This window comes from Manis pentadactyla, chromosome 5 (genome assembly GCF_030020395.1).
Source record: "Manis pentadactyla isolate mManPen7 chromosome 5, mManPen7.hap1, whole genome shotgun sequence".
Taxonomy (NCBI): domain Eukaryota; kingdom Metazoa; phylum Chordata; class Mammalia; order Pholidota; family Manidae; genus Manis; species Manis pentadactyla.
Window position 1 is genome coordinate 163,769,944 of NC_080023.1, and position 24,068 is coordinate 163,794,011.

Below are 24,068 nucleotides of genomic sequence, written 5' to 3' on the forward strand. Positions count from 1 at the left end.
TGCAGATGAAGTGAGAAGATGCATGTTAAGTGTTTGAGTTGGTAAATGCTTGCTGTGCTGTTGTTTATATTATTATCATATTATCATGATCTTAAGGCTAAGAGCATAGACTCTGAAGACAGCTTGGGTTGGAATCTCAGCTCCTCCACTTACTAGTCCAGGTGACCTTGGGCAAGGTCACTTAGCCTCTCTATGCTTCAGTTTCTTCTTCTGCAAAACAGGTCCCATAGGATATTGTGAGGGCTAAATGAGTGGATGGTTGTAAAGCCCTTAAAACAGTGTCTGGGCACATGGTGCTTTGTAAGTGTCTGTATAATTACTCATAGTTTGTTCCCTTCTGCCCTTCGAGGTCCTTCAGGAGAAGTTAGAAAATAACAGCTTCAAAGAGAGACAAGCTATTTCCAGACACTGATTTATAGAAAGAATGCATCTCTCTAATACCAGTTGTCCTAAGAGGTGTTTACTTCTTAGAAGACTGAGAATCAGAATGGGTTTATACTGGTGGAATCTTCGGAAGGTGGCTGGCCAGATCTGAGCTATTTGGGGGCATAGCCCATTTCCCTATGGCTCCTTGCACCCTTCCAGGGAGCCTGACAGAGGGGACTGGTGGCGTTTTTGGCACAGCCACGGGCGGGCCAAAGGGAGGAGGAAGCAAGAAGCTCCCGGGATCCCCCCGCCCCTCCCCCTTCGCCCAGTGAGTAATGACATTCACGGAGAGCGGAGGGAGGGAGCGAAGGAGAGGGGCAGGCTCGCGAGGCCATGTGATGCTGGGCGACCGAGAGCCGCCGCCGCCGGAGCCTCTTCCTTTCCTCCCTCTGGTTTCGGGCTGTCATGGCGACCCCCAACAGCCTGACACCCACCAGCTGCAGTTGGTGGCCCATCTCGGCTCTGGAGAGCGATGTGGCCAAGCCGGTGGAGGGCCCTGAGGCGTCCGAGGCGGCCAGCCCCGCCCATTGGCCCAAGGAGAGCCTGGTTCTGTACCACTGGACCCAGTCCTTCAGCTCGCAGAAGGTAGAGCCCGTTGGGAGTTGGGGAACCGGATGCGCCGGTGGCTAGGAGGCTGGGGGAGGGGACCCGGGGGGGCTTTCCGGCTCTTGAGGACCTGGTGAGAGATGGAGGGTGGAATCTGGGGTTCGGGGGGCCTGGAGGACGGGGTCCCTGGGCTGCTCTCCCTGGAGGTGACTGGTCCTGTCGTGGGCCCAGGAGCACCGTCCCCAATTTCGGGAGCACCCACTCTGCCTCTTCCCCTCCCAGAAAGACCCGGTCTGTTGAAGGACTGAGGAGGGAGACAAAGGCAGGGAAAGGGAACGGGACTGCCGGGAGGGCGGCCTGTCGGAGGGGGCGGCTGCTGCGGCGAGGGAGGCGGAGCGCCGCCTCGGGTCCGGCCTCCAGCCCCGGGAGCCCTCTCCGCCGCAGGCCCTCCCTGCGCGCCGCTGCCCGGGCTGCCACAGGTCCTGCAGGTCACGGCTCCGCCGCCCCGCTGCCCGGCTCGGGGTATTCCTCTGGCCGGGGCGTGGGCGGTCTGTCCTACCCTATCCCCCTACCGCCTTATCTTGAGCTGAGACCTAAGGGGTTAAACAATCTCCTCAGACCCTCTCGGCTCAGCCCCTAAGAGCTAAGTTTTGCGCTTAAAGGCACAGACGGCCCCTCGAATCCTTCTAAGACCCAGGGCAGCTGCGGGGCAGTTGGGAATCCGGCCCGGTGCTCAGTTATCCGGGTTCCGGCTTCCTGGAAGTGAGGGCCGAGTACGGCGCCTGTGAGACCCGCTTCGGGGCGCAGTCCCCCGCCGTACGAGGCTCTGTGGCTGTGGGGCGCCGATTCAGCACCATGGCCAGAGCCCAGCAGCGGGTCCTTTTGTTCCATTCATTCTCCACATGGAGAAACAGATTATAAAAAGAAAGGGCCTTGGAACAAAAGGACTGGGTTTGAGGCTTGTCCCAGGCTCAGTTTCATCATCTGGAAAATGGGGTGATAATAATAACAGTAATAGCTACTTCTTTTAATTTTGAACCCTTCTCAGGGTTGCTGAGAGGGTTGTTGAAGAGGTGTTGTACCTTAAGCTTTCTAGACGGGCACTACTCGAACTTGACATGTAGATTAGGAACCCTGCATGGTCCTGGTTAAAACAGACGTCCCACCCCAGTTATTCTGGTTCTGTAGGTCTGGAGTGGGGCCCAAGATGCTGCATTTCCAACAAGCTACCAGTGGCTGCTGTTGAAGATGGTCTACCAATCCCTCCAGTGTAGAGTACAGACTTTGAGGCCAGACAGTGAGAGGGCCGTCTTTCCCAGTTACTCACTGTGGAGCTTTGGATGGATCACACTGCCTCTCCAAAGACTCAGTTTTATGATCTGTAAAGTGGACCTAATGACAGTATCTCCCTCCAAAGGCTGTTTTGAGATGAAATGAGATGATGCACAAAAAGTGCTGACAGCAGTGCCTGGCTCATGGTCAAGGCTCTGATAATAATAGGTATTATGGTGTTACTGAAGTGCTAGGTAAAGGAGAGGTCAAGTTAAGCAAGATCACATTGGGACTCAGCCATACATTCTATACATGCATGTTGAGCACCTACTATGTGTCAGACTCTATGCAAGCTGCTGGGAGGTTGGAGATGAATCAGACTGACCTCCAAATTCCAGAATCTCCTCCTACACAGAACTCAGGAGCCAGGCCCCAGACTGGACAGGGACAAAGGGATGGCACCTCCCATCTCCATCGCCTGAGGGAGCCTCCTGCTCTTCCCACAATGGAATATTTCCCATTTGGCCTGTGCTCAGGGCGAAGGTAGCCCCTTAATCAGGAATGGGACTACCCACTACAATCCACTTGTAACTAAGCCTCTGACCAACCCAGCCTGGGTATCTTCCTGCCTTCCTTGCCAGGGCCTCCCCCTTGCCCAGGGGCCCATGGTGGGTTCTAGAGGTGGTGTATCCTGCCAGAATGGGCATGGGCTTTGCAGTCAGATGGTCCTGGGTTCCAGTCTCCTCTTGAGTGCTCACTGGCTGTGTGACCTTGGACAAGTCACTTCACCTCTCTGTGCAATATCCTATCTGGACAAAGGGACTTTTGCATCCTACGTTGCAGAATTTCTGGGGATTAGGATGACATGAACATATGTTAAGTGTCTTACACATAGTAGGAACTTAGCAGGTGAGTTTCCTTCCTTTCTTTCAGTCCTGAAGGCCCTTGCCTGCACACAGAGAACAGCTCCCCTTTGTGAAGCATCTGAGAAACCTGTCCTTAATAGTACATGAACTATTAATAGCAGAAAGTAGCCCACCTCTAAGAGTGGTGGTGGCTCCATGGGGCATCTGGGGACTATTTCAGAGCCAGAGGCAGCAAGACAATGAGGGGGTCCAGAGGCCAGGCTCTGGTATCTGACTGCCCTTCCTCTGTTAAGTCCCCAGCCTTTTGAGCATCCTTTTGCCCTCATACCAGCCAGTTTTTTTTAAACCAAGATTTCTACTTACTAACTGTGTGACGTTGGGCAAGTTATTACTGTCTCTGTGCCTGTTTCCTCTTAATCTCAGTTCTGCCACTGACAGCTGGATAATCCTCGGCATGTTGGCTAACCTCCTATGCCTCAGTCTAAGTTGTACCTGTAAACTGAGAAGAATAGCACCTCTTTGGTAGAGTCATTGTGAGGACTCAGCGAATGTATCCATATAAATCACCAAGAGCTGCACCTGGCACATAGAAAGTGCCCAGTAGGTGCACTTACATTTACCAGACATGAGGTCAGACCCCAATCTGCCACTCCTCACTGTGGGACTTTATGCACATCTTCACCCCTTTAAGTCTCAGCTTCCTCATATGTTTAGCAATTGCAGTATTGACCTCTGAGGATGTGAAGGTTCAATGATATGAATGGTCACATACTTAGCACAATGCCTTTAAAAAAATGCATGGTAATAGTGAACTTTCAGGCACCATCAGAGGTGGTCTTTTGTGGCCTTGGAGTTCGGAGGAGTCTCTGAATGCATGGTGTCAATGTTAGTGTGCTTCTGAGGCTGTTCCTGCCTCTAGCCTCCTTCTCCCATATATCCTGACTCTCTGTGGTCCTCAGTTTCCTCAACAGGAAACTTCACTAGATGTTTGATACAACCTGACTTCCCTCAAGACAGGAAGAGCTGCCCTACTTCTGTATGTCCCTAGCCCTTTGAGCATCCTTCTCAGTTTTTAAAAACCAAGTTTGCTACTTATTAGCTGTGTGACTTTGGGCAAGTTACTTACTGTCTCTGTGCCTTTTTCCTCTTTTGTAAAATGAGCATGATACTAGTACCTACCTAATTAGGTTTTTATGAGGATTAAATAAGTGAATACACATAAATGTCTTAGAACAGTGCCTGGCATAGAGAAAGTGCTGTGTAAGAGTTGACTATTTCTACTGTTGTTATTCCCACCAGGGTGAGTCTCTGAGGGCCATTCCTTGGCTCCTTGAAGCAAGCCTGGTTCAAGGTTCCCTTACCCCAATTTCTCAAGGACTGCCCTTGCCTTGGATGTACCTGTGGGAGCCCTTGGCCCAGCCTTCCATCCACAGGAGTAAGAAGCCTAGATATGGGTCCTGCCAGAAGTCAGTCCTGACACCCAAAACTAAGCAGGTCTCCTGGAGACCCCTCCCAGACATGGCAGGAAGGAAGCAAGAGGTGGAGGATGACCTCCACCTCCCACCCTGACTTTGCAGTTCAAGTTCTTGGGCACTGGCTCCCCAGCCCTGTCCGTGCTACACTTGATCACATACCAGCCCCCACCCCACTCCCACAGGAAGTGCACAGGTGAGAACTGAAGATCTCAGCAATCCTCTGCTCAGAAGCCTGCAGGGGCTCTCCAGGTCCCTCCAGGAGAAAGCCAGAATCCTCATACTGGCCTCAGGCCCTACTGCAGGATCCTAACCTTGCTTGGGTCATGGACCCCTCATCAACTGGGGAAAGCTTATAAACCTTTCTCAGAATAATGCTTTTAATTGAATAAAACAAAATACATAGGATTATCAGATCAGGAGAGAAACCAGTCATACTGAAGTCTAGCTACTGACATATATTTAAAACAAATCCATTATATAATAATGCACATTTCTGTATTAACCATCGTATGACCTGAGCTAGTGGCAGCACCGGTAACTACTGTAACACTGATGTCGTGATGAGTGTATCCGCAACAACTGTGAAGTGCTGAAAATATCTGATTTCTAGTGGTGACAATATTACAGGCACTGCTAACACTACCATGCTTTGTCGCCTACACTCATAAAGGAAGAAAATGCTAAATGTCAGTATGAGATTACTGAGAATAAACATGTAATTTTCTCATCCTAATTCAAGTACTCACTGAATTTATTCCCTGGGTCTGGAAGTCTCAATTAAAAGATTCTGTGCATGATCCTTTCTGACCCCCTCTCCATTCATCTGTCCCCCCAGCCCACCTTGTTCCAGCCACACTGGCCTTCTCACTGTTGGTCAAACATGCCAAATATGCTCCTGCCTCAGGGCCTCTGCATGGGCTGTTCCATCTGCCTGGAACTCTCTTACTCAGATCCCTGTGTGGACCACTCCCTCATCTTTATTAATTAAAACAAAATAGTATTTAAAATAAATAAACCAAGGCTCAAAGATTCTGTCTTTTACAAAGTCACACAGCAGCTAAAAGGTTGGCCAGAGTTGGCTGCCAATGCAGCCCATCACAGTTGCCTTGGCCTGGTTGAGGAGTGACAGTGTTTAACCAGGACAGTGAAGCACCAGTGGGTGAATATCAGGCACCTACAGGGAAAATAGTTTGCCCAGAGATGGTTGATATCTGGTCATACTGAGTGGTGACCACCTAAGTTTGGTCCAGCTCCAGGGGGCGATGGCCTTGGAGATGATGGCAGATGGCTTCGGTGGCTACATGTCCTTCTCCTGGGCCTGGCTTCCTCCCCTGCCCCTCCGCCACAGGATGGCACATGGCTCCAGCCTGCAGCTCAGCTAAAGGATAAAGTCTCCTTGGCCGCCTGCCCGTAACCCCAAGGCAGCTCCAAGCAGGACTGTTATGCACTAAAGATAGTCCCTCCCCAGGCAGCAGCCCACCTGGCACCCTCACTGGAGTCCCAGGGCAGGGCCTGCAAGAAATCCTTGGGGGCGGGTCCCATGCCAGGATGGAAGGTTAAATGTTTGGACTTGCCAAGGACAAAGGCCTGGTTTGGTTTCAGTCACTATCCATTCAGTGTGGCCTGGAGGCTGATGCAGGTCCAAGCCTGATCATGGAGGTTCGGGATACCAGGACTGGAAAGAGGAAGGCACTCATATTCATATCTACACTAATGTGCATGCACTCACAACATGTGAATACTCAGTTACTCATCCATACACACCACAGTCATGCACATATATGCACGCACACACACACCTCTGCCCATTCACACAGTCGCCACTGATGCTCAGGCTCATGCACTCACACACTCACACACCCAGATCCAACAGATGCCACCTCCAGGTGCTCTCTCTGCCACAGTTCCTCCCCCTCTCGCAGACAGACCAGCAATTCCCTCCCACAGCCACCAAGGAGGGCATCAGAGCCAGCCCTGTCTCCTGCACAGTCTGCTTACAGTAGGGCTGCAAGGAGCTCCACCGAATACAGAGTCCAGCCCCTCATTTTACTAATAAGTAGAAGGAGGCTCAGGAAGGGGCAGTGATAATTCAAAGGTTACACGGCATTGCCTCCCAGCCCCATCCGCAGGACCTGCTTTTGGCTAATGGAGAAGGAATCTGTGAATGAGTGTTGGAGTTTCAGGGGCTAATTACCTCTTCCTTCCCACAGTCCATCCAACTGAAGGGGGTGTTCATGTTAGCTGTGAGGTTGGGGTATGAAGTACTCTAGGACATCAGCCAGGGGTGGAGGCTGTGTGTGTGTGTGTGTGTGTAAGAGTAATGATAGAACCTATGTATTAACTTCCTGTTCTGGGATGTTATCCATGTCATATCATCTCAACCTGGAACTTTGAAGGAATGGATTACATTTCTCAGTTCATAGGAAGTAGCATCAGAGAGGTCAAGTGACTTTCCCAAGGTCACACAGCAAATAAGCAGCAGAGCCAGGCTTCAAGTCCAGCTTTGTCTGCCTCCAAAACCTGATTTACTACAAGTACTCAAGACACATTATGCCTTCTATGTGTCAAGCATTGTTTCACAGGTACTTATGTATCTAATCCTCATAAAAGCCCTCTGAAGGAATTGCTCATGGGACTCCCATTGGACAGGTTAGAAGATGCTAAAGCTATTTGTAAAGCCAAGTTATCCAGCATGTTGAGTCCTAGAGCTGGAATTTGAACTGACAGTCTGGTACCCAGCCCAAGGTTCTGACCATGGATACTATGCTGCCCCTTCAAGGTACTTAACCCCTGGCATCCAGGAGGGAGGCTGGGGATGCCCAGGTGCAGGAGCTACCACCTGGGTGTGGGTTGGGGGGGGACATCAGTGTTCCAGGAGAGCTCTGCCTCTCTCAGGGATGCCCTCCCTTTCCCTGGACTGGAGCTGCAAGTGGGGAGGGCTGGAGTCACTTGCCATCCTTTTGCTTGCAGACCTTGGACAAGTCCAGCCTTCTTTCTGAGTTGTAGCCCAGGCAGGGGACAATTGGATAGGTGATCTCTGTTTCCGGTTCAGAAATGTTGAGCTGGGTCAGGAGCATCCCCAAGCCTCAGAGCTCTCCATTAGTTTCTACCGGTTCGAGTGTTTATCTGGGAATCCCTAGAAACAGAAGGAAAGACCAAAGGGGGGTGGAGCAGGCCCAGGACTTCCTTGGAAGGAGACCCCAGGACAGAGATTCCTGGCCTGAGAGTCAGGAACCAGTGCTTCCAGTTTGATGTCTGCTACTAAATTTCTGTGTGATTTGGGGCAGGTTACTTGCCATCTCTGGGCTTTAGTTTTCTCATCAGGAAGAACAGGGAGATGGTCCCTACTCTGCTCTCTTCAGGGAGGCTGTTGTGAGCATCCAACAACCAGACGGGAAGGTGTTTGGGGGCAATAAAGGGCTCAACGGGCCACTTATTTTTACCCCATTTTGTTTCCCAAATAATTTGAGAAAGTTAGCTATTGATTATGATGATAATAAAAATTTCTGTGGCTCTCCCAGCCAGATCTAACCCTGGACCCAGGCTGATGGACAATCATAATAAAGAAATCATGCCTTGAGTGCCATCTATCTACCAGACACTTTGTTGGTACTGTTAATACTTTCATTTTTCAAATAAGGAAACTGAGGCTCAGAAAGTTTAAGGAATCTGCCTAAACTCACAGAGCAGAGCCTGGAACCCTGTCCCAGGTATGTGCAGCTGTGGAAGCCCACCCCGAAACCCCAGACAGCTCTACCCATTTTCTGCAGAGTAGGGCTGTACTCTTCCCACAAAACGCCAGGCCCCTGGGAGATGGCCCCCTACCCAGGTGCCCAAGAATGGGCTGGAGGCAGCAGTGTCCCCTCCTGTGTGTGACCTCTGACCTCCCTCTTCACATGCCCCGCCCCTCCTGGGCAGAGTGTCCCCATGTGTCTGCCCGCCTTCCCCGCTCTGACCCTGGAACCTGCAGGTGCGGTTGGTGATCGCTGAGAAGGGCCTGGCGTGTGAGGAGCGGGATGTGAGCCTGCCGCAGAGTGAGCACAAGGAGCCCTGGTTCATGCGGCTCAACCTGGGTGAGGAGGTGCCTGTCATCATCCATCGTGACAACATCATCAGCGACTACGACCAGATCATAGACTATGTGGAGCGCACGTTCACAGGAGGTACGGCTCCATACCCACGAGGGTCGTGGCCCTAGACCCCAGGGGCCTGCAGGCTCGGACAGGGGCCCAGAACCTTGGGAAGCCTGGTGAAATAGACTGGGACCATAGGCAAGGCCCAGTTTCCCCTGAACAGAACCCTCAGGAACTGCAGAGCCACTGGCATGGACACAGGTCCCTGGGACCCCATAAACCCCTCCTTGGTACTCCAGGGAAAAGGCACAGCCCAGAACCTGCCTAGGTATTCAGGGTTAAGCCTCCTTCTCTCGGGCACTCTGGAACCATAGGCATGGCTACAGACCCTCGAGAGCCTCTCAGACATGAGCAGAACCCAAATGCCCCTCTAAGACCCACAGACAGGGCTCAAGTCTCCCAGGAATGCCAGGGCATAGGCAGGCCCAGACCCCTTTACCATGTGCCCTTGGGAACCTTACAGACGTGGGCCCAGATGTCCCAGCACAATGCAGACATGAGCAGGGCCCAGATGCCCCAAAGCCCAGCAGAAACCTGTGTCCTCTTCCTTCCTCCCTTTGGCCTTCCTCAGGCTCAGGAGCCCACTGCCCAGGGATGAGAGGGTATCAGGGCCCAGACATTCTCTGTTTAAAAACAATATGCATAGTTGCCAACTTTTAAAAACCAAGGAGAGTTGAATGTTAAACATCCAGGTTCCGGCTTCTCTTGAAGTCTGCAGCACTGGGCCTAGACCTCCACCTGGCAACAAGCCTGCAGCAGTGGAGCAGCTCGGGGGGCTCCAGGGAGGACAGGTAGTGGGCCAGGACCACCAGGGGCCCCTAGCAGCAGGTGGAGACTTTACCTCAAGAGTCCAGGAAAGGGGATGCGCCTGAGATGTCCAGGCTGTGACACGTCAGGATTCCAGGATGCTGGGGTTGGGGGTGGGGCATAGAGCCTGGCCTCTCTGAGTCAGGGGGGCGGATGGGTGCTGAGGCAGGACCCTAGGGCCCTTGGCCCAGCCCCTGTGTGCCCTGCAGAGCATGTGGTGGCCCTGATGCCTGAGGCGGGCAGCCCGCAGCACGCCCGGGTGTTGCAGTACCGTGAGCTGCTGGACGCCCTGCCCATGGATGCCTACACGCACGGCTGCATTCTGCACCCTGAGCTCACCACTGACTCCATGATCCCCAAATACGCCACGGCTGAGATCCGCAGTGAGTGCCCGGGCTGGTTACCCTTCGTACCCCTCTTTGCCCACCTCTTCCCTTTCAATGGGAGTCCTCTCTCTTTCTGCTCCTCCGTCTCATACTCCCCTTCCTCTTATCTCTCCTCTGCCTCTTCCCCCCCTGCCTCTCTCTCTCCCTTACTGCCTCTGTCTCTGTTTAATCTCTCTGCCTGTCACTCTGAGAGTCTCTTGATCCAGCGTCCTCTTTATCTCAGTTCTTCCCTCCCTCTTCCTTTCCCTCTCTCTCCCTCTCTGCCCTCTGCTGCCTTCCTCTCCACCTCTCTGGCCCTCCGTCCAATTCAGGCTGTTTCGAATTCAATGTGTCTTTCTTCCTCTCTGGCAGCCTCTCTCATTTCCCTCTCCTGCCCCCATACTGCTCTCCTGCCATTCCATACAGAAGCTACAGGGCTCTCTGTCCCCCAAGAGGCTTGTCTTGTCCACAAGGAGCTAGGCATCTGCCCACCGAGTCCTACGGGGCCGGGACCTAGGGGTGTCAGGGATGTGGTTGGTAACCCAAGGCACTGAGTGACAGCAGGGTTGGTGTACCAAGGAAGGATACCCAGAGATGACAAGTCCCACCATAGGGTCTCTGATTTCTCATTCAAGCATCATCCCTGTTGTCCTATCTGCCAGCCTGGAAGTGCCCACAGCCTCGTTCATCCTTTTGTTTCCACCACCCAGTAAATGGGGTTACATTAAATGACAATATCCATCAACAACTATATACAGACTTTGGTCCAGACTCTGTATAGACACTATGGAGTCCTATAGATAAAGCATGATGATTCTAAGTAGATAACAGGTGATCAGTAAATGGTCACTTCCTCCCTCTCAAAGGAATGAGGCTGATTGGGATGGTGGGAAGGGGGCAGGCTGTGGGACTCGATTTCATCCCTTTAAAGTGCCCTTGAACAAGACTCAGGATTTACCTATATTGTTCTGACCCCATTTAGCCCAACATTTTTGAGGCCTCTTATGACCTAGGATAGGGGTACGGGGTTGGGGACAGAAACAGCTTCATCCCAGGGTCATAGTTCCTAGGAAATACAAAGACAAGTGACTTGGTAATTACAGTGTGGGACTAAGTAAATTTGAACAACCTCCCAAGAGGACAATTTAGCACTCTATATCAAACAGAAAAGGGCCCACACCAGGGAGATTATCCTGCAGTTACACCTGGATGTGTGCACCAGAAGGATGTCCAAGGATATTCATTGCAGCATAGGTAATAGCAAGAGGTTGGAAATAACCCATGAGTTGGGAACTGAGTAAGTAAGTGATGGTACTTGCATGCAATGGAATACTGTGCAGCTATTACAAAACAGTAAGTACACAGAATGTTCTCTAAGATACATTAGTGAGTAGAAAAAAATAGTGAAGGGCAAAAAAATGCGTCCAGTGTGCTATCATTAATATATTTAAAAGAGGGTTAAATGGATACACAGTTGCTTGCAAACAGAAGGAGTATTTCTGGAAGGATGCACAAGAAGTTGCCAGTTGTGTGTGCTTTTAGGGAGCAGGACTAAGGGACTGCAGATTGAGAGGAGAGAGATTTGGTCTTCCCTGTGCTTTTCTTTTAATATTTGAATTTTCAAACAAGCTTACATGCACAACCCATTCAAAACCAAACTGATAGAAAAAAAATTAACCGAGTATGAATTAGTGTTAAAAGGGGAGCATGGAGGCTGTGGGACCACAGAAGATTCCCTTCCCAGCCTCTGGGGTCATGGAAGACTTCTGAAACGCAGCAACATCCAGGCCTGACTAAAAGTTAGAAGGGGAAGGGGAGAATCCTTTCAGGTTCAAGGGTAGGAGAGGGCGTGGTGTGTTCTGGGAACCAAAGTAAGTTCAGTGTGGTTGAAGTGTAGCACGAGGGAGGTACAGGTGGTTGTGGTGTGAGTCTCAGGAGCTGGAGCAACAATGACGGGAAATGACACAAGCAGATAAGCATTTTACAAAGATCACTCAACCAAGAGATGGATGAGTGGGGCAGCTAGGAGGTCCTGACTGTCATCTAGGTGAGCCATGACGGTGGCCTGGACTAGGTGCAGGCAATCCCTAAGTGTTTTTGGGGGCTGGGCGTGCTCCCCATCCTGTCCTGAGCCATCTGAAGGTGCCTAGAAGGCAGCTGGGGGTGGGGGATGGGGGTTGTCCAGAGCAGACCCAGCCTGCACGGAGGGACCTTTATAGGATGCATAGGTATCCTGCAGTGACCCCTGCTATCAGTCCAAGGTCTTCTCTTGACCTGGTCTGCCCTCCTGGAGTCTAGAGAGCTGCTTGGGCAGCCCTGGCAAGAGAGAAGATGCTGTATTTGACCTTCACATTCATAATACATCAGTGAGACTTAATATGGCCCCAAAGCTGAAATGTCTGCCAGGGTGCTTATTGGGGTTTTTATCAGGCAAGGAGATAGGGTGGTGAATGGTGAAACCTCATAGGGCAGAAGCTTAGCAACTGCAATCACTCATTCACTCACTCCATCCACTCATTCATTCATTCAACACTCACTGAGCTCCTGTTCTATGCCAGGCCTATACTGGGTTTTAAGAGAATAGGGATGTCTGTTGCTCTCCAACAGCTCAAATTCTAGTGGGAAACATAAACATCCAGAGATAAGTAGAGCATCAACATCTCCATGAACAGCAGTACAGGTAATGCACTGCACACATTTACAGGGCACTTCTCACAGAAACGTCAATGTGAATTTGTGCAATGGCAGTTCTGATTGGTGTGCTTGCATTCTGTGGCAAACATCTGTACAGTGTACACTGGAGGACAAGGCATTGAGTGGTTAGATCTCTTAGGGAGTCAGGAAGGACTTCATGGTGGCAGTGTTTGTGAGCTGGATCTGGACAAGGATTTTCAGAAACACAAGAGAAGTCTATTCTGGGAGAAATACGGAGTGTGAACAAAGACCTGGAGGTTTGGAATGGTCTGGCACATTCAGGGAATGTCAGGCATTTGGAGTGGCTGAAATGTTACCGTCTAGAGACAGGGACAGTTGGGGAACTCAGTGATGGAGTTGGTGACGGATGAGGACATGGGTCCTGCTAGATCTTGTAAGGCAAGTTGAGGAGTTTGGACAATGTCTGAGGGCAGTGAGGAGCCAGGGATGGATTTTAAGCAGGGAGTGGCATGGCCAAGTATGTATTTAAGTAAGGTCTCTCTGGCAGAAGTGGGGAGAAGGGCTTGAAGGGGAGAGAACGCAGGTGGCAGAGGGTGAGTCATAGTCACCCAGGCAAGAGATGAATAGGGCCGGTCAGAGGGTTGAAAGGGAGAAGTTAAACATGAGAAAGATTAAGGAGGAAGAATCAACGGGACCTGGGCTGATTTAGTGTGTGGAAGATGGAGGAGGAGAAATGGAGGACAACCCCACACATCGGACTTGGCTTAGTGTTGGGGAGGGGTACTGTAATTTGGGGGAAGAGCAGGTGAAGCAGGGAAGATGATGAGGTTGGGCAGGCCAGGATGTGTTCAAGAAGCCTAAGGGATGTCCAAGTTGAGTTGGGGTGCAGGGAGATGACAGGGCAGGGTTGGGCACCACTACCCATGACCCACCATGTCCCATACTTACCAGCCAAGAATTCTAGGCAAGTCCTGCCTCACTCAGGGAATAGACCTCAGGATCTTATCCCACTTAATATTTCCACCTCCCCTTGTAAAACCCACAGCTTACAGTTAAACTTTCTCTAAAATTTTTTAATAATAATTGGTCAAACTATATATCAAACACAGATGTTTAAGTTATCATCTGCAGTCCAATAAAACAGTACACAATTTAGTCTAGACAGTAGGGAATACCTGCATATTCAAATAAAGTTCATAAAATTTAATAAAAAATAGTTTACCATCCATCAGTCAGACCAATAAGATGCTTGATGAAACTTTTTTAGTGCCGAAATCATAAGATTTGATAGATATAACAGGCTACAGTTAGACTTTCAAAGTTAGATTATAGGACACTTCCTCTCTCCCAGTGAGAATAATTCTCAAGAGACTGCCTTGAATTCTATCATCAACCCATGTTCCATCACTCCTGTCTTTTTGGCGTCTTTAAAAGGCCAGTTTTCCTGGGAAAGATGGGTAATTGAATCCCTAACTCTTCAGGGAAGTTGCCTCCCCACAAGTGAAAGTTTCAAGACACCAAAGGTCTCATATAGATTTTTTTGCATTAAACACGTTTTTCCTTGTGGGCTACAGGGGGTGAGCCATAGGCTGAGCATCAGACAGATCCAGGTTTGAAACCTGTTTGGCATTTACTAGCGTGGAGTATTCCTTAGCACTCTGAACCTACTTCCTCACTACAGAAAAGGGTGGGAGGAGACGTTCCCTGAAACATGAGTTTGTTCAAGTCTAGGATTAAATCCACCTCTGGAAATTTCCTACTCATCCTCAAGAGTACAGTGTCCTCCTCAGCAAGGTCTCTTGACAACTGCATCCTCTGGCAGGCAGGTGGCCCTCTGGGTCCCGCAGCATTCTGTGCACTCTCCACTAGAGGATGGACATGCTGTTTCATAGAGATTTCTTTATGTGACTGTCCCTCCCACTAGCCTGAGCCTAGAGCAGGATGGTGTCACATCCACCCCTATGTCCCAGCCTGTAGTGACATAGTGTCTACTAAGGTTGGCTGTTGATATTGGTACTTTGCAAGCCAGTGTCTGGGACCTACTCCAAGCTGTGTGGGGGAAGGTGACACCAGGTGTCAGGAAAGGACCTGTCCTATTCTCTCCCCAGGACATTTAGCCAATGCCACCACAGACCTCATGAAGCTGGACCACGAAGAAGAGCCGCAGCTCTCTGAGCCCTACCTTTCTAAGCAGAAGAAACTCATGGTGAGTGCCTCCTGGCCTGCTCATTCTCCTTGCCTACCATCTTCCCATGGAAAAGAACAATTGGGAGGCACTGATTCTAAAAGAAGATCAACGGATGAGATGAAATGGGAATACCAACTGGCTGGTTCTCTGGCCCTTTCTCTTCTGTCATTTACTGTCTACTTGACCTTGGGAAAGCCACTGTCCCCATGGAGCCTCAGTCTCCTCACATTTTAGGTTGTGCCTCTAAAAACAGAGCACTGGACAGAGGCTCTCGGGTAAGTATGGGACTGAAGGAGTACTCTGAGGGGGTCCCAGAAAGGATTAGAGGGATAGGAAAGAGGAAGGAACCAAGTTCACCTGATCCTGCGGGGAGCTCGCGAGCGTGAATGGCACCACAACATCAATCCACCTTGAGAAAAGGGGCCGGCCTTTCACACCTCTGCGTCAGTCAGTCATTGGCTACAGATTTCCCAGTGTGGGAATGAGGGGCAGGGAGATAACATCCCAAGTATTTCTGGGCAGCAACTCAGGCCGAGAGCAATTCTCTGGAGAAGGGCCCACAAAGAGAGGCTGTCCGCCAATGTTCACAGCAGCTGGTCTTCGGGAGTACCAGCCCCAGGAAGTGAAAGGCCTCTGCCCAGGACCGCCCAGCTCACGGGAGCCTTATGAGTGCCACATGCGGGCGCTTTGTAATAGAGGGGCACTTATACACTTGAGGGGATATTTGGAGGCTGGGTTTGCAGAAGAGGGTTTGAGCCAAGCTCCTTCCTTCCCCTGCCACCCGGGCTCTATTCAGGCCAACCCAGCCCTGGTTCCTGCCTGTCCCGCCCCCAGGCCAAGATCCTGGAGCACGACGACGTGAGCTACCTGAAGAAGATCCTCGGGGAGTTGGCCATGGTGCTGGACCAGATCGAGGCTGAGCTGGAGAAGAGGAAGCTGGAGAACGAGGGTGGGTGCCAGCTCGGGGTAGGCGGGTGCTGAGCCCACCCAGCCCACCTGCCCCTGCCCAGTTCCAGACTCTTAATCCCCAGGGTCCCAGAGGACCTCCAGACTGGTTAGGGTCGGGAGCCATGGAGTCAGACAGACCTAAGTTTAAGTCCTAACTTGGCCACTCACCAGTTGAGTGATCGTGGGTCAGGTACTTCACCTCCCTGGAACTTAGTTTCCCATCTGTAAAATGGGGATAGTAATAATAATTACTTCAGAGAGGTGTTGAGACACAGCATGAAATAATACATGTGGAGTCCTCAGATCAGCACTTAGCACCCAGTAGGTGTTTAATAAAGGTTGGTAAAGATGATGGTGGTGGTGGTGGTGACCACTGCCCACCACACCATCTCACCCTTCCCCTGCTCAGGGATATATTTTGGCTCCATGTATTATAGTAATCTGAGTAACTCCATTTAGCAGATGAGGAAACTTGTGAACTTCCCAAGGTCACACAGACAGAAGTGGTGGAGCCTGGATTCAAACCCTGGATCCCAGAGTTTGAGTTCTTACGTACTACCTCTGGCATGTCTTCTGTTCTGTGAAAGACTGGTAAGATGAGCACCACCTTCACAGGCCTGTTATGAGCATCACTGAGAACACGTACCTAAGGGGCCAAGCACATCTGGGTGCATGGTGTGGCAGTGTCCACAGATATCAGGGACTGTTATACTCGAGGGAGATGCAGGGTGGGACCTGGGTGGGGGCCAGAGCTGATGGTTCTGAAGAATAGCTGTGGACACACATTCCTCAGGTGATTCCTGGACTGGGAGCCTCCTGCCCCCACTCCCTGTATTGGTCCTGAGGTCTTCCAAGAGGAGGCAGCATTGCACTGCCCCACGGTAAGATGACTGGGGTTGTACAGGATGGAGCCTGTGGGCAGTCCTCGTGTCCCTCTGATGATGAGGGGTACAGCAGGGAAGGTGGCTATGGGCTTTAAACTTCTGACTGGTTGGACCCACATGGTCTGTATGGCTTGGTCACCCACTGGGGCACTGCTGAACCTGCCTTGGGTAACATTTACCTCCACTGCTCTTTGAATTCACAATCACTAGCCTTAGATGGCCTCCTTGCAGCCCGAGGCCTTCCACTGTCCCCTCTCTAGATGACTATTGATACCTTTGCCTTTTCCTCAATTCTTCAACTACTTCCCCCACATCCTCACACTTAACTGGCATTTTCTTTCTATATCACTGAGAAAATAGAAGCAAAGGAAGAGACTGTAGCCTTGGCCCCATAGCCACCCACCCACCAGCATTCGTGTCCATACATACACCATATTTTATCAATTCTAAGATGCATCTTTGTTAACATCTAACATCTCTGAAATTGGAACATCTCTCACAATCAATAGTTTAGTTGGTATCACTTGTTTGCTCTAGGATGGATGTCTTATACTTGATAGCAACATAGATTTGAAGAAATGCAGTACCACACTCTCCTTGAACCAGCTCAGTCCCTCCCTTGTGTACTAGACACCATCCACACTCATCCATGTCACACCAGCAACTCTCTCCCCATAGAATAATTTCCCCCTCTTTGCTAGACCCTTGCCACCAACATACTGGTTGTTTCCTCCCAAACACTCTTGACCTGCCTCACATTATTAGCGTATCCTACCCATTACAGCAAAACTTGAAAACTCCTTGATCTTTCTCACCTTCTCCAATTCCTCTCCTCCTTTCTCTCTCGAACTCCCTCCAACCCAGCTTTCATCATCAACACCTACTCCACCTGCTCTCGTCAAGGTCACCAGTCGCCAGATGTAATCAGAATGGTCAGGCCCTCTCTTATTTGACCTCTGCAGCAGAAGTCCTTGGAACACTTTCTTATCTTGGTTTCCGGGACACCATGGTCTCCTGGTACATCTCCCACTTCACAGGCTATTCCTTATGCTCATTTGCTGGTTTCTCCTTGTTGCCTAATATCTAAATCCTGAAGCCCCAAAGCCCAGCCCTTGGTCTTATTCTCAGATCTGTCTGCATGTACTCCCTTGATGATGTCATCCCACCTCCATGCTGATAATGCACACTTGAACTAGGCACATGTACCTTTAATTGCCAACTCATCCCTCCCCTTGGATATCTAGTAAGCATCTTGAAGGTTACATATTCAAGAACTTCTGGTTAGTGCCTTCATTATACTTTACCTCCTCCTCCCCTGAAACTGTGAATCTCTTGAGGGAAAACATCGCATCTTATCATGACTTCTTGCCCAGCACATACTAGCAGATAAACATTTGTTGGATGAATGAATAAATGCATGAACAAGAAAACAGAGTGAAACGGGCAGAGGAAGCTTAGGCTTATGGTGGAGGGCATTAGATACATGGACTTTCTAAGCTGAAGGGAACACCAGTTCAAAGGTGCAGAAGCAAACTTTCCAGGAAAGCAGATCTCACAAGAAGTGACAATGGAGGGAAAAGCATTCCGGGCATGAGGTACAGTAGGGGCAAAGGCCCAGAGGCCAAAATGGGTGAGGCCTGCTTAGGGGGAACAGTGGATAGGCGGGTAATTCATGAGAAGTCAGAACTAGAGAAATATATATTGGAGATAAACTATGGAAAAGGCTTAAAAGCCAGGGAAAGGAATTTGGACATTAACTCATAGACAGTGAGGAGAATGGAGGGCTTTTGAGCAAAGAGATGATGTAGGAGAACAAAGTAACTCCAGAGTTTCAAGTCTAAATGACGGGGAGAAACATGTTACACAAGCGTTTCCTATATATTCAGGCTAATTTTAGATGGTATATGACCACAGTGATAAATAATATGAAACCACATAGTAAGAATAACTTACTATCAGTTATTAATAACTAAGCTATTCTTTTAATTCTTTTGTTTAAAGGCTTTTATCTCTGCATGTAGTTTATGGCAAAGGATACTGTTCATGATGCAGTTTCTCTTTTCTTCCGTCAGTCATTCAGTAAAGAACTGAGCCAGGCACAGGTCCAGGTGCAGGGGATACAGCAGCAAACAGGGCAGACCAAAATTCTTGCTCTTGTGGAGCCTCCCTTCTAGTAAAGGGTGACGGCTCAGAAACAAAAGGAGCATGCACAAGATGCCGTGTAATTATGGGGACAAGTTGTATGGGAGAAAACAAAGCAGGGGAAAAGGGTAGTGGCTCCTGGGGCTGGGGTTTCAATTTTAGATGGGTGATCAGTGAAGTCCCCCAAGAAGATGGCATTTGAGTAAAAACGTGAAGGTGGAGGAGTAAGCCCTGTGGCTATGGGAGAAGATTGTTCCAGGCAGCGGGAACAGCAAGTGCAAAGGTCCCGAGGTAGGAGGCCGGGATGGCTGAAGAACAGTGAGTTAAAGGGGAGAGAAGTAGAACACAAGGTCTGAAATACCTGGGGCCAGATCACCCCTAGGCCATTGGAAGGCCTCCACCTTTGACTCTATGACAGGGAGTCATTAGAGGGCTTTGAGCATGATCTGGCTTAGATTTTAACAGGATCACTCTGGCTGCTGTACTGAGAATAGACTCTAGAAGGTCAAAGGCAGAAGCAGGAAGACCTTTTAAGGGGACACTGTGGTATTTCAGGTAGGAGATAATGGCTATTTGGACCAGGATGGTAACAGTGGTGCTAACATCAAACTCTTGAGTGTATTCCCAAGATAAAGCTAATGGGAACTGATGACAAATTGTATAGGAGATGTGGGAGAAAAAGAAGAATTTGACAAGGCATGGGGCTTTTGGCCTGACAGACTGGAAGGATGGATGTGCTGTGACTGACATGGGGATGAGTGCGGTGGGTTTGGGGTGACAATCAGTGACTTGGTTGTGGACATGTTGCATCTGAAATGCACAGTAGACACCAAAGTGGAGCTGTAAAATGGGCAGTTAGATATATGAGTCTAGAGTTTGAATACATGCATTTGCACTTAAAAAGTCAGTTGATTTAAGGAAAAAAATAGAGGTAGTATAAGCATATGGCAAAAATCATGAAAGTTGTACAGCAGTGACTGACCTTGGGGAAACACTATGGCAGGCAGACAAATGCCAGATGAGTCACAAGAGAGCAGTGAGTGTATGGGGGAGAAAGGCTGGCCCCACCCCCAAATCTTCTCCCACTCTAGGGCAGAAATGTGAGCTGTGGCTCTGTGGCTGTGCCTTTACCCTCGCTGATGTCCTCCTGGGGGCCACCCTGCACCGCCTCAAGTTCCTGGGACTGTCCAAGAAATACTGGGAAGATGGCAGCCGGCCCAACCTGCAGTCCTTCTTCGAGAGGGTCCAGAGGCGCCTGGCCTTCCGGAAAGTTCTCGGTGACATCCACACCACCCTGCTGTCGGCAGTCATCCCCAATGCGTTCCGGCTGGTCAAGCGGAAACCCCCATCTTTCTTTGGGGCGTCCTTCCTCATGGGCTCCCTGGGTGGGATGGGCTACTTTGCCTACTGGTACCTCAAGAAAAAATACATCTAGAGCCAACCCAGGCTTGGTGTCTGACTGTTGGTGTCTGTGCTGTGTGAGTCCCAGTGAGCTCTCAGTTTCGCACTGTCTCATGAACACTTGGAGAGCCCCTTCCACCCCTTGTTCGGAGTAATTCTGTCGTCAATGTGAAAACATTCCATAGTTTAGAAGTAGACATCGCCAAAGCCGTGAGTTGAGGCCAAGGCTCTACTAAAGGAGAAAAGGAGCAAGTGAGAGAGACAGAAACAGTACGAATGCCTTTTCTTTCGATTCAAGGTCCCAAGATGGAACTGTGGGGACTGGTTAGGATCTGAGGTGAGTCCCAGGCTGTTTCATCCCCTAGGGCCCAGATTCTGGGAGGGGCTGGGCGCTCAGAGGGCCTGACCCCTCCCTTCCCCTTCCCTCTCGTCCAGGGAACTCTTCCACAGGACAAAGCCAACATCAAGACTCTGCTCTTCTAAGCGGGACCTCTGGGTGGGGCTGGAGACCTGGAGACCCCATGGGAGGCCCCTGAAGATCAGAAGGGGCTTCATTCTTCTCCTGGACATGGACTATGACAGCGGTTGACAGTGGCACTCAATGCCAGGCTGTGTCTGGGCCTGGCACTATGAGCACACCTGTCGTCCCCTCCTGACATGCTGGTGTGTTTGGTTGGCACTCTGCCGGAAGTCCCTGAAGGCAGCATCCACCATCCTCTCCCTGCCTGGAGTTGAGTTCTCCCACCACATGAGGTGGACTTTCAGTAAAATCCATGTTGACCTCTCAGAAGGTCCTGGCCCGAGTGCAGGGGTGGGTCTGGATGTGGAAGGACCTCAAGCCCCTCTTCCAGCCTCTGCCAAGCCATCTCCTTTAACGGCCCCCTTTCCCATCACTCGTGGGGCTCCCCCGGTGCCCCACCATGCCACGCAGGGAGGTCTCTGTATCCACGCTGCCCACCCTGGTTGTGTCTCACTTTCCTGTGCCTTTTGCATGTTGGGAGAGGGTCCAGGTGTCACTGCTGCTCATGCTTAGAAACCACTGAAAGCCCCAATAAAGCATCCAGGAGGAGCAGTTGCTTTTCATTTCTACACCTGTGCTGTCCATCCATCCAGCTCTCATTTCCAAAGTTTGTAACCAGAGAGGTAGAGACGTGAGGTTCAGATTCAGTGCTCTGCAAGAGCAAACAAGAGCTGAATTTAGGTCTCAAGTTGCTGGTTCTAGGGAAGACTTCTAGAAAGGCTGCAAAGTTCTGACCTTGACATAAACAGACCTCATCTGGACTCAGTGCTTCAGAGTTCACAGATCATGTTCACAACCACTTGCTCGTGTTAACCTGTACACAGGCCTTTGGGATGTACCCAGGGCACATGCCCCCACAATTTCCCAGAGGGAAAAATGTGTTAAAATGTCTAAAGAACATTAAACCAGAAGTATAATTTGTGGAACATCAGGTTTAGTTTATTTATTTTGCAAACATGTGTATGAATTTTCCCATTTTTCTCATCCAGATGAAAAGAAAAAATAGCTAGGGCCAAGACAGGGCAAGTGTGAAACTCAGAGGCCACAGATACCATCGGGCACTGTCCACCCCTTTGTCTACTCAAATGGCCAGAGACCATCCCACTCATAATTAAACTCCATTCGAGAACAGTTAACAGCGCGCTTAACCCTAATGGGGTCAACTGTTTCCCTGAAATGAGAGCATACTCACCCTCTCTCCAAAAATGAGACCCACAAAGCCCTATAAGTTAGCAACACCACTCTGGATGATGCTGGATTCTCCTCTTATTCCTCCTCTAGTTCTAGAGATCACAATCATACCTCAATATACTGTAATACACAGATTAAAATGTCCACTCAACATCACTAAAATTCCTTATATACAGCGTGTACACACACAAAACAAGCAAGGGAGAAAATATTCATAACTGTTGAAGTTCTCATTTCTGCAAATGATCCCAAGACCATTGTTGATATTTACAATTTCTCTTTTTTTCCACCAGTTATTCTGAGATGATTCAGACTTTGGTCATCCCTGGGTTGCTGTGGTCTTCTGTTAGTTTAATTTGGGTATGGAAGCACCAGGGGCATCCCAGAGAATCCTCTAGCTCCTGTACAGAATCTTCCATGCTGCACTGTAGCAGCAACCCCATTTACCCTTGGTGATCAGAACCCACAACTCTAGCCAGCAGAGTAACCTACTTTTTGCCTGCAGTCTCAGATATGAGGAGCTCAAAATGGCCAGGTGGCTGTCTCAGCTTCTCACTCAGCCGAACCACTGATGTATTCCCCGACAAAAGCATCCCTCCCTTGGGAACTATAATCTCTAAACCATCAAAGTCCAAAGTTTCAGGGACAGGAAGCAATATTTTTGTGAATGGGTTATTAAGTGCAATAGTGAGAGTAGCCATGCCTTCCTCAGCATTGCTATGTTTTCTGGGTGTGGGAGAAACAGCACTGTGGTTGGTACAAAGTATATACCACATCCTGAGGGGCAGCACCCCAAATTCCAGTGTCTCCCAGATGCTGCTATAATGGAGTCTTCAAGATGCCATTTCAGTGTTCTTTAAGTCTAGCTCCTTCTAGATAACAGAGCACTCAGACCATAGAATTCCACATTCCATATCCAGAAAACTCCATAATCACACTGCTTCATTTCTTTTGCTGTAATATCAACTCGTTGGTCAGAAGCAATGTTGTATAGAATACCAACACTGGAATCAAGGTGTCCATGGAGGTGGTGGTCAAAGAAGTCAAATCCATGCACAGAATATACAAACTGCTGCTCCCTCGAAGATGGGAAGGACTCAGTGTAATTGACCTGCCACTAGGTGGCTAGTTCCTCTGGGGAATGGCGCGGAATCAGGAATTCTGTGCGAGGTGGGCACTCAGTGGTGGTATTAGCTAAAGAGCTTGCTGTGAGTAAGACTGTGTTGACTTGCTTTAATAAAGAAATCACACCTGAAGGGAGCTGCAGTTTGAATCACTAACTGATGAAGTTCACAGTAGGATATAATCCTCCCACAAGACCCATCCATTTTACAGTAATGCAACTAGTCTAGTGTGTGTGGGGTGCTGGTGGGGAGTTCCAGGCACTTTCCTCTGAGATAGGAGCGTCAGGATGGACTTAACTATGTATGACCTCCTCTCACCTGCTTCAGCCGCCACCGGTGTCTTGCATTGGCAGAACCTGAAGGGAAGCAGGATGAGAAATGTACGTTGCAGGCTTCCCATCCATGTGATACACAGGAGCATGTGGAATAGTAAGGGTGCAGCTCAGAGGCAAAGGACGTTGCCTGGCACACACTGTCCTGTCTGAACTTTAGGTCCCTCTCCTCAAACACAGGGTTAAAAATTCATACTCTACCTCAAAAGATTACTCTGGAAAAAAAAAAAAAAAAGATTACTCTGAGGAAATAACAAGTGATGATGCCTTTGTAAACTACTAATTGCTGTACATTTGTGACACATTACCTTTGTTATGGTTATTGTTACAGCTGCATGGGTTATTAATATTACTGTTGCAGTGGATCCTGGGGCATGTCACCCCCTTATACCCTCCAGGGCTGAGGCCTTTGTGCCCCAGTTACTGGGGAAGTTGGCGGTTGACAGCTCTCAACTGAGTCCCTCTCTGGGCACTGCTTCTGCTAAGGAGGCCTCCTCACTCAAGCTCAATCCACTTCCACAAGGGCGGTTTGCATCCATTGACTGGTTCATACAGGAAAAGAAAAGTCTGTTCCCTTGCCTCAGTGCAGGACACCACTGAAGGGACATTCCAGATCCAGAGCTCCCTATGGGATCAGCTGAGGTACTATAGTAACTATCACAGTTGACGTTCTCTCTCTGCCCATCTTGCCCCTCTTCCTCCCTTACAGGTGATGTTCCCAAGAGCACCCCCCGATAAGCCTCCTACCTATGAATCGAATCTCAGAATCTACACTGTTAATGTCTCTCTAGCA

General features: G+C 49.8%; 1 protein-coding gene across 1 annotated transcript; it reads left to right on the forward strand.

Annotated features, from left to right (window-relative positions):
- The first annotated feature begins 292 nt into the window (after positions 1–292).
- On the forward strand, positions 293–20,166 carry GDAP1L1 (ganglioside induced differentiation associated protein 1 like 1). The gene is made up of 6 exons (XM_036902212.2): positions 293–1,011; positions 8,556–8,748; positions 9,735–9,908; positions 14,654–14,751; positions 15,568–15,682; positions 19,799–20,166. The coding sequence occupies exons 1-6, from the start codon at positions 832–834 to the stop codon at positions 20,140–20,142; spliced, it is 1,104 nt and encodes a 367-aa protein (XP_036758107.1). The 5' UTR covers positions 293–831; the 3' UTR covers positions 20,143–20,166.
- Positions 20,167–24,068: the final 3,902 nt, after the last annotated feature.